Below are 16,426 nucleotides of genomic sequence, written 5' to 3'. Positions count from 1 at the left end.
ATTGAGTATACCTCATTGCTTTCAATTATACCCAGGCTTGCAGCGCTGTTGAATATAAGATACTGAAAGGTATCTTATATGTGACAGTCTTACTATTAGTTGGTATTTACACACATTACAGTATACAATCTCTACTTTTAGAATACTTGTAAACGTCAAATTAATGAAAAGGGCCTTTTGGCAAAAGTTTGATACCTCGAATCACAGTGCTCCAGGCCCACACCTCAGGTGTGCCAGGCTGCTGAGTGGCTTATACCTCTGCATAATTCATTCCTGACTCTTTTATCCTGAATAAAACATCTGGAACAGTAAAACAGAGCTTCCTAAAGCCATAGATTTTGATAGAGCTGATCAAAGGGGCAGAGGCCCATGAAAAAAGTTGAACGAGGAGCCTCTTCAAACCAGATCTGTAGGTTGTAGAAATGTCTGGAAATCCCCTTTTTTTTTCCTGCTCTGTGCTGGCACCAACAACAGAATGCCAGAATTTTGGAGGGTGCTTGGATTACTGGTGGTCTTAGCTTACTGATGCCAACATTCAGAAATAAATACTTACATTCCAAATGGATGGGTGAAAATCAGGATGCTAGCTTTGGTAGTGGGGGTCTCTCTTGACCTGTAGCTCTATAGTTTAAGTGAATGAATGCAAAACTGGAAGGAAAGTCATGGAGTGCTGGCTGACTAATCTGCTCTGACAGTCAGTAGATTAAGGCATTTGGTTTCTTGAAAAATCTTCAGGTTAGAGAAAATTGAAACATAAAAAATGGGATTTCTGTGAGCTAATTTTCTTCAGAAAGACAGTATGTGTTGTTTTCTTTACTGATAGTTTCTTTCCTGAATTTAATTGGAAATGTAAAAGCATATAAGATTTAATGGAATCCATATGCACCCACATTCATGGGAATGAATGAGGAAACACAAGGATTTTTTAATTTTTAGAATTAATCTTCTAAGCAATCCACATCAGATACGAAGGTTCAGAAAAATAGTAAATAACTTTATTGTAAAATGCCAGTACTTTTTTTCTGTATGTATTTTAAAAGTTCCCAACCTTTTCTACTCCATCTGATGATACTATTCTGGAAAATGTAGATGGTCAGTCAGATATCTCTTGAATACAAATATATTTTTCCTGGTGTTTATGGGGAAGAGTAAAAATACGTGGGCTTCACATTACCCAAGATTTGATCTTCATAGTTAGGAAGGCAGCAGAAGAAGAATCCCAAGCATATTTCCATAATGGCAGTGGTCCAGCCAAAGCCGTAGGCCCAGCTGAACATATTGATTCCTGTCATTTCAATTTCACTGGAGAACTTCACTGGATAAATGACCAGGCCCATGATGGAGAACACAGCTGAAGAAACAGGAGGGAAAAAGTGGATTAAGCTTACACCAATCACACTGCTCACCTCCATAATAGTTGCAGCTAAATCCACCCATGTTTCAGAGGATTTGGAAATTGATCCACTGCCATGGCTGATTTTATGTTATTTTTCATTGAGAGTTCAAATGCATACTGACAGAAAACTGAGCATAGAAGCAGATAAGGAAAATACCAGTTCTAGTATATCTCCATGAGCTAAACTTTGCTTCATGTATTGTCTTACCAGCAACAAAAAGCAAGCCTCCAATCCCTCTTATGAAGTTGAACCGAAGAGTATCAATGGCAAATGCTATGATGGCCAGAGCAAAACAGATGACAAGGAGAATGAAGCCAACAAGGTATGTGGCAGCTGCAGCTCTTCCCCAAGCTGAAATCAAAAGGAAAGCATATTAGAATGAAAAAAAAGATGTGTTTTTCTCTGGCTTATAATGAAATGCTAATTTTAAACAAACACAAAAAGGAAGTCCCAAGAGAAAAAGCATGGAAACTTTCTTTCCTCTTGGAGATGAACATTTTAGACCCAACAGAAATCATTCAAAAAGCACAAAGTCTATAAGCACACCATCTTTGACCACTCCTACAGAAAGAAATGGGGCTTGTATATACGCTTCCTATTAAGGTTTAACCATTAAGAATTGAGCAAAAACTGACTGAGAGATTAAATAGTGGACACTCCAAGAATAAATATCATTACCTCAGCAGATGCCGTAAAACCAGCAGCATTCTGCACGAACCAGGAGAGTTAGACCATCCCGGAAATTAATTACGCTCTTCCTTAAAAAATAAATACAAGCACTATCACTTTGGCACGCAAATCTAAAAGTATGGCAATACACCGTAAATATCAAGATTCAGAAATTTCTGCCTTTTTATCCCTCATGTAACTCTGAGAACCTAAGGATTTTGAGTCTGTTTTGTAGAAAACTTCAACCTCTCCTTTTGTTCCAACATTAGAAATGTTCTATTTTGAAAAACCTGTTCAGGATAGAAATAACTTCATTTTCAACTTACATATATTTATGTTACAACATGTCCGAGCTAAGCACATGGCTCTGGAATAACAACTGAAAAAAATATTATTTATTCAATATTTTACATCTTGAGGGGTGACGACTGCTCAAAAAGATCCAAGTGCCTCTTAATTGTACCAAGCCTACTTTGACACTTCTAAAATTGTGTGTGTAAATAGAATAAGCAGTTAAATTCTGCTGGGCATTTATGGACTTCACCCCTCACCTACACTATGTGTTTGCAAGGTATTTGCTTCTAATCAAATGCATATAACATTAAGGCTGTAAAATTACCACAGCCCAAACAAACCTGGTGATTGTTATAACTCAAATGTGGTGTTCATTCTTCACTAAAGATTAGTTATGAAACCAAGGTCCTTGAAATTTCTAGTATTCAAAAACCTACTAAGCTGACTGCTTCAATCAGAAAACTGCACCGAATGTGCCAAACACTGCCAGTTCGCATTCTCAATACATACTCCATCAGTGCTGTTCATACTTCTGACATTAGAAGTACTGATCAGCAGCTTGACCAGCACCATTAGGCTGACAATAAAACAATAGTTTCGATTTATTCAACTTTCTAAAGCACCTATCTTCTTTGAATCACAGAATATATCATGTTGGAAGGGACCCACAGGGACCATTAAGTCCAACCCACAATCACTCAGAATTTCTTGAAAAAAGTAACACCTAATTTGTTTTATCTTTTGCATGAGAATTCATGGTCTTCGTTCCCTAGCATACCTTGCAAAAGCTTTCTTTGCACTATGGAAGAGTGAGCTATCCTGAATTTCTGCCATCTAAAGATTTCAAGAATAATCAGGTAGGAGTACACAAAAAATACATGTTAACATCAACTTGCTGAAGTGGAATGAAGAATCTTGTTTTGAGCGTTATTTGTTCTTTTCCCTACGTTCTCTTTGACTGCTTGATGGCTGAAAGATTTGCAGTTATGGAGCCGTTGGCCATTCCATCTGATCTTTGGTCCAGGGGAGCTTGGAAAAGCTTTAAAACCAACAGCTTTAAAGCCAAAAACTGTTGAAGGAACAGAAAGCTTGGTGTCTTTTATGTGAAATGTGGCTGCTTGTTTATGCTGCAATAGAACCTCTTACTACATCAGTAATATTTCAGGTTAAATCATTTGCTAATTACATAATAAATAGCCTTCCCTTTGCTTGTAATTCAACTTGTACTACACAAGGAGCAAAGGAAATGTCACTGATGACACTCAGGACTGAAGCAGAAGCCAATACTTTACAGTGCATTATCCTCAGTAATAGCAACCGCATTGGTCATAAGTAGTAAATGGTTGTGGTGCAACTTCTCCCACACAAAAGATTGTCTCCAGTCCAGCAGAGCTTCCCTTGCAGTCTTGTACCAAGAATTTTCCTCAGGTAGGCCTAAGGAGGTCATAGAATCATAGAGTACAGGTTTGTTGGGAGTTGAAAGAGACCCAAAGGGATCGCCATGTCCAACCCCTGGCTCCACACAGCACCACCCAAAATCCAAACCCCATATCTGAGAGCACTGTTCAAATGCTTCTCAAACTCTGGTAGCTTGGGGCCCTGACCACTGCCCTGGGCAGCCTGTTCCATGCCCACCACCCTCTAGCGAAGAACCTTTTCCTAACACCCTGGCCATCCCTTGACACAGCTCCAGTAAGACAGGGGACCTTGGCTGCACTTCACATCATATCTTGCAGACCTTTCACTTTCTTCATAGCCCTCCTTTGGATGCTCTCTAATATTTTTACGTCTTTCATGTATGGTGGCACCAAAGCCAGTGCTGGAGGTGAGGTCAGACAGCATAGAGCTGAGTGGGACAACCACTTACCTCACCTGGCTGGTAGTGCTGATGCCACCCCAGCCCTTTTGGTTAAAGAATTTCCATCTTTACTTTTGTTTCCACTGACCCATCAAAACCAATCTATCTTTCTGTTGACTTTTTGACATTCTTTTCTGCTCTATGACTTCTGCTCCCTTCTAGTCACTGCACTACATTTTCTGTTTTATGTTATGTCTCTTTTCTTCCTTATGCCAAAGGGTTTCCATTTGCTTTGGAAGACCTGTCAACTGTATTATTCTTCTTGTACACAGGCAGCTGCCTGAGAAAAAATGAAGAGATAGCAAAGCTGTGACTGTATCTTAGTACCTAGCTTGGTGTTTTAGCTCGAACTCTTTTCTTGGGGAGTTTAGAGAAGGCACAGAGGTATAGCACACAGCTTGGAAAAGCAAGGTCTAGCTTGGAAGAGGAGCACCTCAGCTGACCTACCAAAGCCTTGCCTGAGGAGCTGCTGACAGTTACCATCCAGCAGCTGGCAGCATTCACCAGGCTAAGGGCTCAGAGGGGACCTGATGGCCGCAGCAAAGTGTGGTGGTACCGTGCCCATGCTGTCATCTCACTCCTCCTTCAGCCTTGCCCAGGTGTTTTTCCTGAAGTAGTATTACAAGCGCTGTGACTTTATGCAAGCAGATTGGGTGCATGCCCAGCCTGCAGGGCACTGGATGTATCGCAAGAAGAGACTTGTTCTCTACAGGAATCCTACATCTTTAGGACTCACTTCTTAATCATGTAACAGCCAATTTCATGACATTTTTAAAAAGAAAAAAAAATGTAACTCAGAGTTGGAAGAAAACCAGTATACAGCTCCTGTAAGGCAATAAACTTCCATAGGAGAGCCACTGTAATGGGTTGTGTTTGTTTTTTTTTGAGGAACCCGACTTTGTCTGGTCTTTTTAAGCAGTACTTTTTAGTAGTCTGAGACCACAGTATGCAAACACCTTACTTCCCTGAGGTAAAAGGTAGCAAAACTTTATGTGGGTACAATTGCAACTATTTTTGTTTCTGAAGTATTTATTTTTCCTTGTGTCAGACAGAACTAGAGTACCTTAGTGTCTTTACCAATATGACTAGTAATTACAGTTCCTCAGAAATGCCAGAATTAGAAGAATGTCATTGATCAGAAAAAACTGATGGAGAATGTGCAATTCCAGCCATTACAACCACAAAATGTCTTCTGCATCTCCTGAGCAATCTCAAAGCCTTAGCACAAGAATAGAATCCTTGTGATGCTGAGCAGCAGCACCCTCCCCAAGGTTTCTCCCCGGGCTGCAAAATACTTTGTTCAGAACAAGCATTTTTATTAGGAATCACTTTTGAATGCTTTTAGGAAATGATTTAATTGCAACCAAACAGCTAAGCTGGTCCCAAATATTGTCTTATTTTTCTTTAACATAAAGCAAAAGTTAAAGCATAAATAATTTTTATAACTGCAAATCTTTTTTCATGAAAATAAGAAATCCAGATCATGGAATTATCATGGATGCAATGTCAACTTAACGAACACTTGACTCTAGAGAGAGAGAAGTTGAAAGCTGAAAGTCCCCCTGTCATAAAATCAGAAATAGAGACAGAAGGAACAACAGGTTAAATGACATCAAGCTAGATCACTGAACATATTCAGGAACTTGTGGGAACTGTTTTCTTATGTCCTCCAACTGGAAGTGATGATTTAGCAGTTTAATAGTTAAAATGTGTTAGTTAGAAAAGAAATGTGTATTTATGCAAGAGTCCTGGAAAACCTTAAGGATACTGCAATGCTTGCATTTTCATCCTACTTCACCCTTTTTGCCTCCTCTGTCAGCTGAAAAAATGCAAATGAACACTGTGAGAGAATTTGTGGGAGGTAATACAGCATCCTTTCTTCAGCTCCTTTTAGCTGGCAATTTTCTGAGCAATTCTGTCTTACAGTAAAGGCCTTACAACAAGACCATGCAATCTAACACAGGGAAAACAGCCACCCATTTTCATGCCCATCTAAAGCAGAGGAAAAAGTGTTTCTGTGTACAGTGTCTTGTGCATGAGTCAGTAATGACTTCTGAAAGTCCAAACAACCCACCATGAATGAACCATATGTGACTACTGCAAAATGAAAATAAGTGCCCTCCATCTAATACTCATTGCTGTGTGAGGAGAATCTCAGCTAATTTAGAGAACAGAAGGAGTCCACTCATGCCCAAGCAGATCTTGCTGTAGCTTATGAGCAAGATAATTAGCTGAGACTGTTTAATAATAACACAGCTTTATTACAGTGCTATCAAAGCTAAGTTAGTTCAGAAGCAGCATGACTTCCTCTTGTATCCTTCCATCTAAACATATTTTGAATATCCTCTTGTTGACTGCAACCATATGGAAGCTGGTTGACTATGAGAAATCCAAGACTAAGAGTGTCTCCAATTTCCTGTCTTCCTGATTTCACACTCGTGCATTTTCCCAAAGTGCAAACACTGCTCATGGTTTACACATAAGGAAGCAAACTTCCTTGCTCAGCAGTAAGCCAAGTCAAAACTTAGGACCACTACTTCTGCTGTTCTTAGCTTGCCATGTGTTTTATGCTCCCAGCAGTGCCTTAAAAATAACATGTGAAGCCTACTTCTCTCATGATAACAACAAATTTCTCTAATTTCATTGTATATGCCATGTATACTCAAGAATGTGAGAAAACATTTACGATGTTGTTCTCACGTCTTTCTTGATGTGGTACCCCCAAGTGACACAAACTACTGAGTGTCTCTGAGTTCATATTTTCTGAAAGGAACCTCGAAACTTCAGGAGTACTTCTAGTCAAATCAGTAAGAATATGTTTATTCAAATTTTCCTCCTAGCTTGAATCTAAATACACAAATAGCACTAGAAAGAAAATCAGTTTGTTGTCAGCTTGCAGAGATCAACAAATTACTGACACATTCTTGCCAGCTGATCATGTTATCACATCAGCCTCTGCAGTGAATTGTGCAGCAATTTTAGGGATGACAGTTTCAATGCAAAGCAGAGAAAAAAGCAAGATTGCCTTGAAAACAACAACATTTAGTTTGTTATCCCTCACAGGACCAGGAGAGAGAAACACAAATCCTACTGTTCTAGCTCCAGTCTTACATAGCAATTCTTACAAGAACTAAAATCTGCCATGCCGGTGATTCATCTCTATGTTGTACGTAATGAGAATGTTTCTAGACTGAGTTTGTAGAGCTCAACCTGTTTTATGACTGTCTGATTAAAGGGAAAGAGTATTATTTTGAAAACAAAGCTGAACTCACTCGGATTTCTCAACCTGACGTTTTTCATCAGGGTGTGGCGAACTCTGGATTCCTTGATTTGTTTCCATTGAAATGATAAATTAAACTGAAAGCATTCTCCTAGTTTATACCTCCTTTTTTTCCATCTGACCCATCAAAGTCATTAATCCAGTTTATCAGCAGAAGGCTTAAGAGCTGTTGTTGTATATATAAGCCACTGCCATACAGGACTCCAAGTTAAGTGGCATAGTCAGAATTTCCTTTTAAAACTGCAGGCACAAAATCGTGTCTTCTGATAGTTATAATCAGGTAACCTGTAATAATCAAACTATAAGAAAATCTGATGCTCTCTTTGAAAACGTTCTGCAAGCATCTGCTGATAACATGAGTTGATTATGAAATACTAGACTGTGTGTGTTTGTGTGTACAGCTAAAACCCAATCAAAAAGTTTTGAAAGTAGCTTCTCATAAATAAACAATATATGCAGACTGAAAGCTACTGACTGAATATAACTTAAAATAAAAGATATAAAAATGAAGAAAATAACATATTAGCCAAGGATAATTTACAAACAGAATAAAATGGGGAAAAAAAAAATCAAAGGCATGATTGGATGTGTATTATTCTCTGAGTTTCTATCCTCTGGTGCTCTTCATTGCATCTGAACTGTTCTTAAACAACTGATTTTTGTGTATCTTTCCCTTGGCAGGCCAGTACTGGTTGTTCTTCTCTGTTCTTTTGTGTGTGTGTGTTAAGCCTGAAGTAGAATACAAAATATGCAGTTCTTTTTGATACCCTTTTTAGTGACTCTGCTCTTTCCCTCAGCATTACTTCAGAATTTATTGGCAGTCAATACGGATTTCTCATTTAATAACAGAATATTATCTTATGATACGCAAGCCATTTTTATGTGGGGGGGAACCATGTAAACCTTTGAGCTTGCCGTTACCTGAGAGTCAACCACTGTGGCAGAGAATGACCTACTTAGATTCATACTGCATAATTCCATTGCTAAAGTTTTTCAGTGGTTAGTAGCAGGTCCCATCATACAAATGGGAAAGAATCAGGTCTTCCAATTATCATATAATAACATCTTTAAATGAAAACAGTAAGGTAAAGAACCTTCATGCACAGACCACATATCAGTAAAACACAATATATATTAGCAGAAGGCAGTATCTTAACTATAGCTTAGGGCTAAGGTAACATTTCAGTTCAGCTTGGTGAACTTTAACTCATTTAAAGCAAATAACTATTAACTTCCAACCACTGACTTCAGTAATGAACATATAGAGGCAAGACCTGAGTTCAAGGCTTTATGTACTTCTGAAAACCTCTTCTCTTACTGAGGAAAGCAATCCAGTTTAGGAGCTATCCTGACTTGGATTTTGAGGTGGGGAGTAGTTAGGCTTGAGGGAGTGGCTCAAATTCATCTCCTCATAAGCCCAGACATGTACAAGCTTGACTTCGATGCTGGCTTCTGCAAATCCTGTATTAATGAGGGCTTCTCCTCAGTGCTTACTTAGCGCTAGGGAGGCAGAAGAGGCAGAAGGTGTAGCACTGTCATCAAAGGAATCACCGAGTGAGTAAGTTAGCTATTAAATTAATATGCACATAGTGTCTCAAAATTAAAGGTTAGACCAGGGGAGAGTCAGGGAATACCCCTAGCTCACATTATCTTCAGAAGCAGTTGCATATGCTACGAATATTTTGGGATCTCAGTTTAATTTTATACTGTTTAATACTACGATGGGTTTCCTCTTACTTTTCCTACTTCTTTTAAACTAAAATAGGATGACTTAAACTTGAATGTGTATATGGGGGTGGGCAAGGTCAAATAAATGATACAGGCAGGGTATTGATAAATCAGTACATATGCATAGTAGCAAGATAAATCTGCTTCCTAACTACTCTTGAGCTATAATATGGTTAAAAGATATGTGAGTTAAACATAATAAATTTCTGTGACAACATAGGCTATGAACTAGAACCTGGAATTGAAAAAGCAGGGCAGAATCTTTCCAAAAAGCTCCTTTTAAGTTTGATTGTCCCAGGGCTTTTTGAGGCTGAAAAACATTGAATTTGTATCTCATTTCTATATGCACCAAGTATTGTTCTTCTTACGCTTAACCCCCATTTTTCATTGGACATGGTCAGAGACATCTGACAAAGACATAGACATCCTCACTCCACAATTTTTGACCGATGAGAGAGATCTTGTATTAGCGCTTAACAAAGAAGAAATGTGGCATTAAAACATTTTCTGACTGAACAAGTTCAAAGTTGCTTAGAACAATACAAGTTGTCAGTGAGAAATGAAAATGTAAAAATAACAGTATTTAGAGAGGTTTGTTTCTTTTCCTGAGTAATTGCTTAAGTAATCTGGCTCTTTAATCCTACAGTAGAATTCATATTCAGCCTTGCAGCTCTTATCACCATTCAGACTACCGAGAGTACTTTAGCTTTGTTATATCAGATTACCTCAATAAGCTAAAGGAAGATATGTGCTGAAGAGAAATAAGAATATAGCCACAATTTTCAGCAGATTCTTTCTCTGAGTGAGTGAATGGCATGCATTCAATGACTTCAATCCTGACTACTCAAAACACTGAGGATTTTTGCAAAGTCCTCAACACCAGCAGTTCAGCTCCTCATGGGGAGATAAGAACTCTCCACACAACTGATATTTTCCTACCCAATTTAACTGTAATTGTTAAAGTGCAGGCTGGATGATAAACAGTGGGATGCCATCTGCAATTGCGTTCTGTAGAGTTAATTGCTGAAGAGTATAAGTACTATTTAAAATGAGTCTGATTAAATGAATTTGCCACTAAATATATAAAAGAACAAACCCTAAAATTACAGGGGAAAATATATTTGCAATTGCAGTTAAGGAATGAAAATAGTCATGCTAATTAAATGCTCTGGGGTTGATTCCCTTCTTTATACCTCTACAGTAACAATGGAGTCTCTCCTACGAACTGAGGAAAAATCAAACATTTTCTTTTGTTCTTCTGTCAGAGTCCCTTAAATACATTGCTGTTTAACACATTTAATTCAGGTTGTGTTTTCTAGCATTCTAAGTTTTGAATAACTATTGAATATTATGAGTTGTTAAGTAACCAATCTTGTCATCGCCTTTTTCACTGGTTAGTCCAAAGTAATTTGTAGGAGATTGGTGACTTAGGAAGTGATGTGCTACCCTTCACACTGTCAGTAAAATTACTCACTATCAGTGTATATAAATATAAGTGTTTCACACTCATGTGAAGTAGGAACAGCAAAAATTTTTGTTTTCATTTTCCCCTGTACCAAAAGGGTGAAGACTTTACCCTGTAAATCAGATAAATGCAGATAGCTGCAGCTCTCTCATGGTCTTTTTTGGACTGATCAGAAACCTCCCCAGCCTTTGTTTCCCATATTTAGGGGCATGTTGACAAATCTATCAGAACATCACTATAATCTAGAAGAGTTTAAGCGCAGAACTTTGGTTTCAGGGAAAGTTTGCAACAATGGCCCTTTGACTTGAGACAGGCCCTGCTTCAAAGCACAATTATATGCTTGCTTCACTCCTCTTCTACGTGCATACACCCCTGTATGCCAAGCAACAATCGGGACAGCCAGCTTCTCCTCTCAGATCCTGTTAGGGTGGGCTGTGTCTCAGTCCAGCTCTCTGGAAATGTCTCTACCGTTCTCCTCAGGGTACCTGCTTGAGCCTGAGCCAAGCAAGGGCTTCCCTGTGCCTGGCTGTCAGCCCTGCTAGGCACGTGGGAGAAAGCAAAATAATTTTATGTAGGCAGTGCAACAGCAGGGAAACTTCTGTCTGGTCTGTCCTGTGCCCTAGGTGTGATGAGTCACTGGATGAAGAAGGTAATTTCCCAGAAGGAGATGTGGGGCCAGACCATGTACCTCACCGCTGTATCATTAGCTAGGGGGAGGTGGCAAGTAATTTCCACTCATGCATGCTGCCTCTGGAATACTAAATGGGGTTTCAGTGTGACAAAAGCTTCTCTGGATCCAAGAGGTTGATAAGGCAAAACAGACAAGAAAATCTACTTATCAGTATGGTCCTTGTGAAATTACAGTAGAATATTTATTTCTTTGAGTGAAAAAAGGGAATGCCTTTTGCAACATTCCCTATCTTCACTTACACTGTAGACATAATCATCTGTTGCCATATTTGAACGAATGTTTTTCTATTATTATACTATGCTAGACATCCGATCTTGCAGTATTGCACTAACATTCATAGTCCAAAATAATATTGGAGTGAGATAGAACATTGTTAATCACTATCTAGGAAAACAAGGCGAAGAAATGTGTCCTCTCCAGATGGGAAAATCATTCAACCTTCTCCTACTCTCCACAGGCAATAAACTCCAAACATTGTACGAAAAGGTTGGGTTTGGATACTATAATGTGAAAATGATTGATGATCTGGATTTCATTTGTCACGCAAAAATGCTTTTTCCTAACATTTTTCCAAGACTTCTATTTGCACCATCCAAATGAGTCGACTACTTTAGAGGCCTGAGCTTGCAGTTACTTTGAGGGCAGGATCTGCACACACAAGGGCTGCAGGGACAAGTAAAACGTGAGATGAGACAAATACCGCTAAGTTTTTCATCTTATTGTGCATCATACTGAGATTAATAAAATCAGTTATTCCTCTCAACCAAGAACACACATGTTTAAACATCTTCAGAGCCTGCAGTGGAATAAATTACACATTGAAAAACGGTCTCAGGTCTGAGACACGCCTTGAACAAGAGAGGGATGTAGCCAAAAAATCAAGAAAAACAAAGGAGTGCCATGGCAGCTTCATGAAGGGATTTAACTTCTGCACTTTGCAAGCTCAGCCATGTCCCAAATACTTACATTTCATATTATGCCTGTTACCAATCCACAAAGTCTTTGTCTTTATAACAGTCTAGTGCACAGAAGCTTAATGCACCAATGAAGCAGTTACTCTAGCTTTCCAAAAAAGCACCATTGTGTAGGCCTCTTGTCTTCCCTGTGACATTCTGAATTCTGTCAGCTTGAACAATTCAGGAGATTCCAAATGTTCCTGATGGTGCCACTGAAGTGACAATGAAACATTCAGCTTCCTTTCCTTCAAACATGACCAACCTCAAGAATATTCAATATTACTTTTTTTTGGTCTAAGGTAAACAGCAGAGATGCAGGGGTATTATAGACATTGTAGGTGGAAAAATTGATCTGAATTTGCACACTATATTGAACGATTTGCAAGACCTTTATGATTAGATCTAATTTTAATGAGATGAAGATGTCTGTGGTGGATTAAGATATCTTACTATCCAAGCCATGTTGGGCATATTCACTAACAGTCGCTGTTGTAGACATGCATATTACGTATGTCAGTGAAACTAGCCCCACAGTAAGACTGAATGTCAGAACCTACCCAGCTTTGGAAGCTGAAAATAAAGCCCAGAGGAAAGCAAACAGGAACTGTGAGATAGAGGGAGGAATGAAAGTATTAATCTCTAGAAAATGTAAAATACTCTTGTCCTTGCTATTTACATCATGTCTTTTGTCTCCATGCTCAGGAAGGCGTGTAATTACACTTTGTTTATCAAGCATGGTGTTTAGCTTGGCACAAAAGAAAGATAAATATCCACAGAACATGACACTGAATGCTTGTTTTCTGTGACCTTGTGGATAAATGGAACCTATTAGAAACTTATGTTCTAGCAGCAGGGCATACAAAATCAGTCTTAATGCAAAACAAGTGAGATGTATGCTTACAAAGTGTACTTCCAAGCAAGATGCTGTTACATGGTCTGGCCTTTTGAGTGGAATCCAAGATGAGCACCAGGCACTTGCATGCTACATGAGCAATGACAGGGCTCTCAGAAGAGATATCCCAACACCACACCTACTGAGCAAGGACAGAATGATAGGAAGTACAGTGAGCAGAACTGGATCTGAACCTCTGGAGATAAGCTGCCTGAAGGAAATCTGCCTAGAAAGCACCTCCATCTGCTCAGGGCCCAAAGTTGAGACCAGTCCTCAGAGACATGCAACTGGCTATATTTGCTTTTCAATTAAAAAAAAAAGAGAGAAAAGAAACTGCAATCCCTCCTTACTCTTCTGTGTTTCATAAAGGTATCCTGAAGCAGTAAAGAAAATGATGTTTCCAAATGCTACCACACCTGCTAACACACCTGTGTGAGAAGGGAAGGACATGGGTCCTCTCCAGCCTGAGGGCTCAGCCCAGATCTTCTTGTATGAGGTGCTGGTTCCCAGACAATAGGTAGGAAAATCACATAACCAGAAGGATAAAACACAAGGACAACAGCTCTGCAGTACAGTGCCGCAGCACCATGCTTGGATTAGGACAGAGTAGGGACCTGCATTTGCAGGGCTGGAAAAGACAACAACAGTGACTTTTCACCATGGTAGGCAACTTAACAGTCCTCCCACCACTCTGGGGTAACCACACCTGCAACGGCCTAGATTTACATTGGAAGGTCATCATCTTGAAAAGGAAAATTCACTGTCACTTGGTCGACATACATTATTTTTATTTTTATTTTTTACATCAAGCCTTACCTATTGTCCCATTGGCTAAACAACTATCTCAGCCATGTTCTTCTTCTCCACTTGGGATTTTTTTTCCAGGGAGATTTTGAGCATCTGCCTGGGCTTTCTGGGTCTTTAATGAGGTAAAGTGGCAGATGCATGCCCATTGAGAGTGTGCTGCAATCATGCAGCATACAAACAGCATTTCTATTGATTTATTATTATTATTGATTGTCAGATGACTCCTCAGAGCATGTGCTGGAGCATATTCTGGAGAAATGTATGTCCTAAGTCCAGCATGTTAGAAAAATGGGACTTACTGAGGTTGTAATTTGTGGCAACTCCATAGGTGGTGGGATAGTCCAAAATGAGAAGGATGAGCTACCCGGCTTGTCCTTAGATGCTTCCCAGTGGGAAACAGTGCATACAGCTGCAGAATCTAAACATGTAAGAATGAGGCAGAATAAGGAAGGAAGTGAAATGCCAAACAACCATGTAGGACCTGGAAACATCTGTATTATCAAGAGAAGCATAGTGAAACTTCTGAAAATTTTCTGCCTAGCTAAAATGGGCATTCGTGACACAGACAGTGCCAGCTGGACAGCAGGACAAGGACTCATCCTTTGGTGATACTAAGTAAGAAACGTCAGGCCTTGCTCCCTCCCTCCCCCCCACAATTCACAGTATGAACACATATTTGGAGCTGGGCATCACCATCTCCTGCTCTCCAACCAACAAACTGCCTTAATCTCAGCCAAACAGCTGACACAGAAGCACTGAGAGCAGGACTGGGCAAGATGCTTGATGGAGCCAGTTTTATCCTGGAGCCCTATATTCACATAAGCCCGCTACAGTTAACTCTTTACAGCTCAATTTTGGGCACAGGAGGTAAAATTTGAACATATACAATACATTTTTAGAACAATTTTAAAAAGCTGTAATAAATAGCCTCTGAGACTGCATCTACAAGTGGTTTTACATTAATTTTCAGCCAAAGCAGCTGAGATTCTGAGCTTTAGAGAAAATGTTCTCCCTTAAAGTTTGAATTAGTACCAGCATAAATCATAAGCTCAAGTGTTTCTCCTGGCTCAGGCTAACAGTCAATAACTTATTTTAGACTGTGACACGTACCAGATATACAGAAAACAACTAAGAAACAGAGCATAATTAGAATGATCCTTCTCTTGGCTTAGTCTTCCAGACACAGTAGTTTAAAACTTTTCAGTTTGTGTCATCCTGTTTAATAGCACAGTTAGCCAAAGTTCAGTGCAAGTATAAATCTTTTCTTCTCTCAAAGCTTTCTTTCATAATCATGGAAAGGTTCATTCACACGACCCACCTACTAGAGCAACATTCTACAGGCTGACACTCCCTGGGGATATCTTTGTACCATACATTTTTACCTCCCAACTTCTTCCTGACACTCAAGATTGTCTTCCCCCACAACTTGCTGCCTGGACGTTTGTTCAGCAGTAGTTAAGTTCTGGAAAGTTGTGATTAGTGAGGAAAGGTTATTGGCTTCTTCTAAAAGAGGAACAAAGTCTTAAATGCCATAGCAGTTCCTGCACTCATACACTACCATGTGTGTTTATTGTACTACGCAAACCACGATCTAAAGCAGCCAGGTTTCTTTCTGCACAGAGGTGAGGACACGCTGTCTTTGTTCTGTTTCTCAAAAGCATTGGTGTATTTCAGCACTGGTTCCCATCTCCCACAGCTTCTTAAACAAGGTCAGATATTAGGAGAAATGTTTGGGAGAGCTTAGGGGAGATGTGCTTGGAAAGGCGACCCACTGCTTCAGAGACCTCCCCGCCGCCCTTGCCAGTGCTTACCATAACCCATGAGAGACTCGCAGTTCCATTCCCCACCCTGCGAAGGCCTGCTGCAACTCTCCCATAGCGACGCTTGGTGCACATAGGGCAAGGTCTGTGATTCCAGCCAGCCCCTGCCCGCCAGTGCAATGATGCCAAAGATAACGCCAATGCCCAGGAGCAGGGGTAGGATCCATCTGCAGCGAGTGTAGTCAAGGCCGTACTTCACCATCTTGCTGGCAGAACACGGAGAGCTGACTCTGTTACTGACCCAGCCGCACCAAGTAAAGGGTGCTTCTGCAAAACGCCCCGAGTAGGAGCACCCGTACCTGCCAGCCGCCGTGAAGCTGTCTGAAAAAAAGCTTTTTAATCAGGGCAGACACGAGAGGGAGGGAGGTAGGCAGCTCCACCTAAATTCAAATGAGTAAGAGCCACTGCAGAGCAATAACCAGTTGGGCCGGGGGAAGCTGCAAGGCTGGGTTTGTCTGTGGGATCCGCTCTGCTCTGCTGACTCGGTAACAAAGCGGGTGCTGCTCACCCTTGGTGTTTAACACTTTCCTTCCTGTCTCTCCCTAGCGAAAGGAGTATCTCATAGCTGA

The 16,426-nt window shown here is 40.0% G+C and overlaps 1 protein-coding gene across 1 annotated transcript; it reads right to left on the bottom strand.

The window, feature by feature from the left end:
* Positions 1–1,136: 1,136 nt before the first annotated feature.
* On the bottom strand, positions 1,137–16,059 carry LOC306944377 (p53 apoptosis effector related to PMP-22-like; the record flags this gene model as incomplete). The annotated part of the gene is made up of 3 exons (XM_079532875.1): positions 1,137–1,351; positions 1,605–1,748; positions 15,849–16,059. 3 exons carry the CDS (start codon positions 16,057–16,059, stop codon positions 1,137–1,139), a joined length of 570 nt encoding a protein of 189 aa, XP_079389001.1.
* Positions 16,060–16,426: the final 367 nt, after the last annotated feature.

This window comes from Tetrao urogallus (genome assembly GCF_951394365.1).
Source record: "Tetrao urogallus genome assembly, chromosome: 2".
Classification (NCBI taxonomy): Eukaryota; Metazoa; Chordata; class Aves; order Galliformes; family Phasianidae; genus Tetrao; species Tetrao urogallus.
Note: the sequence above shows the minus strand (reverse complement) of the source record. Positions and strands in the feature narration are given on the sequence as shown.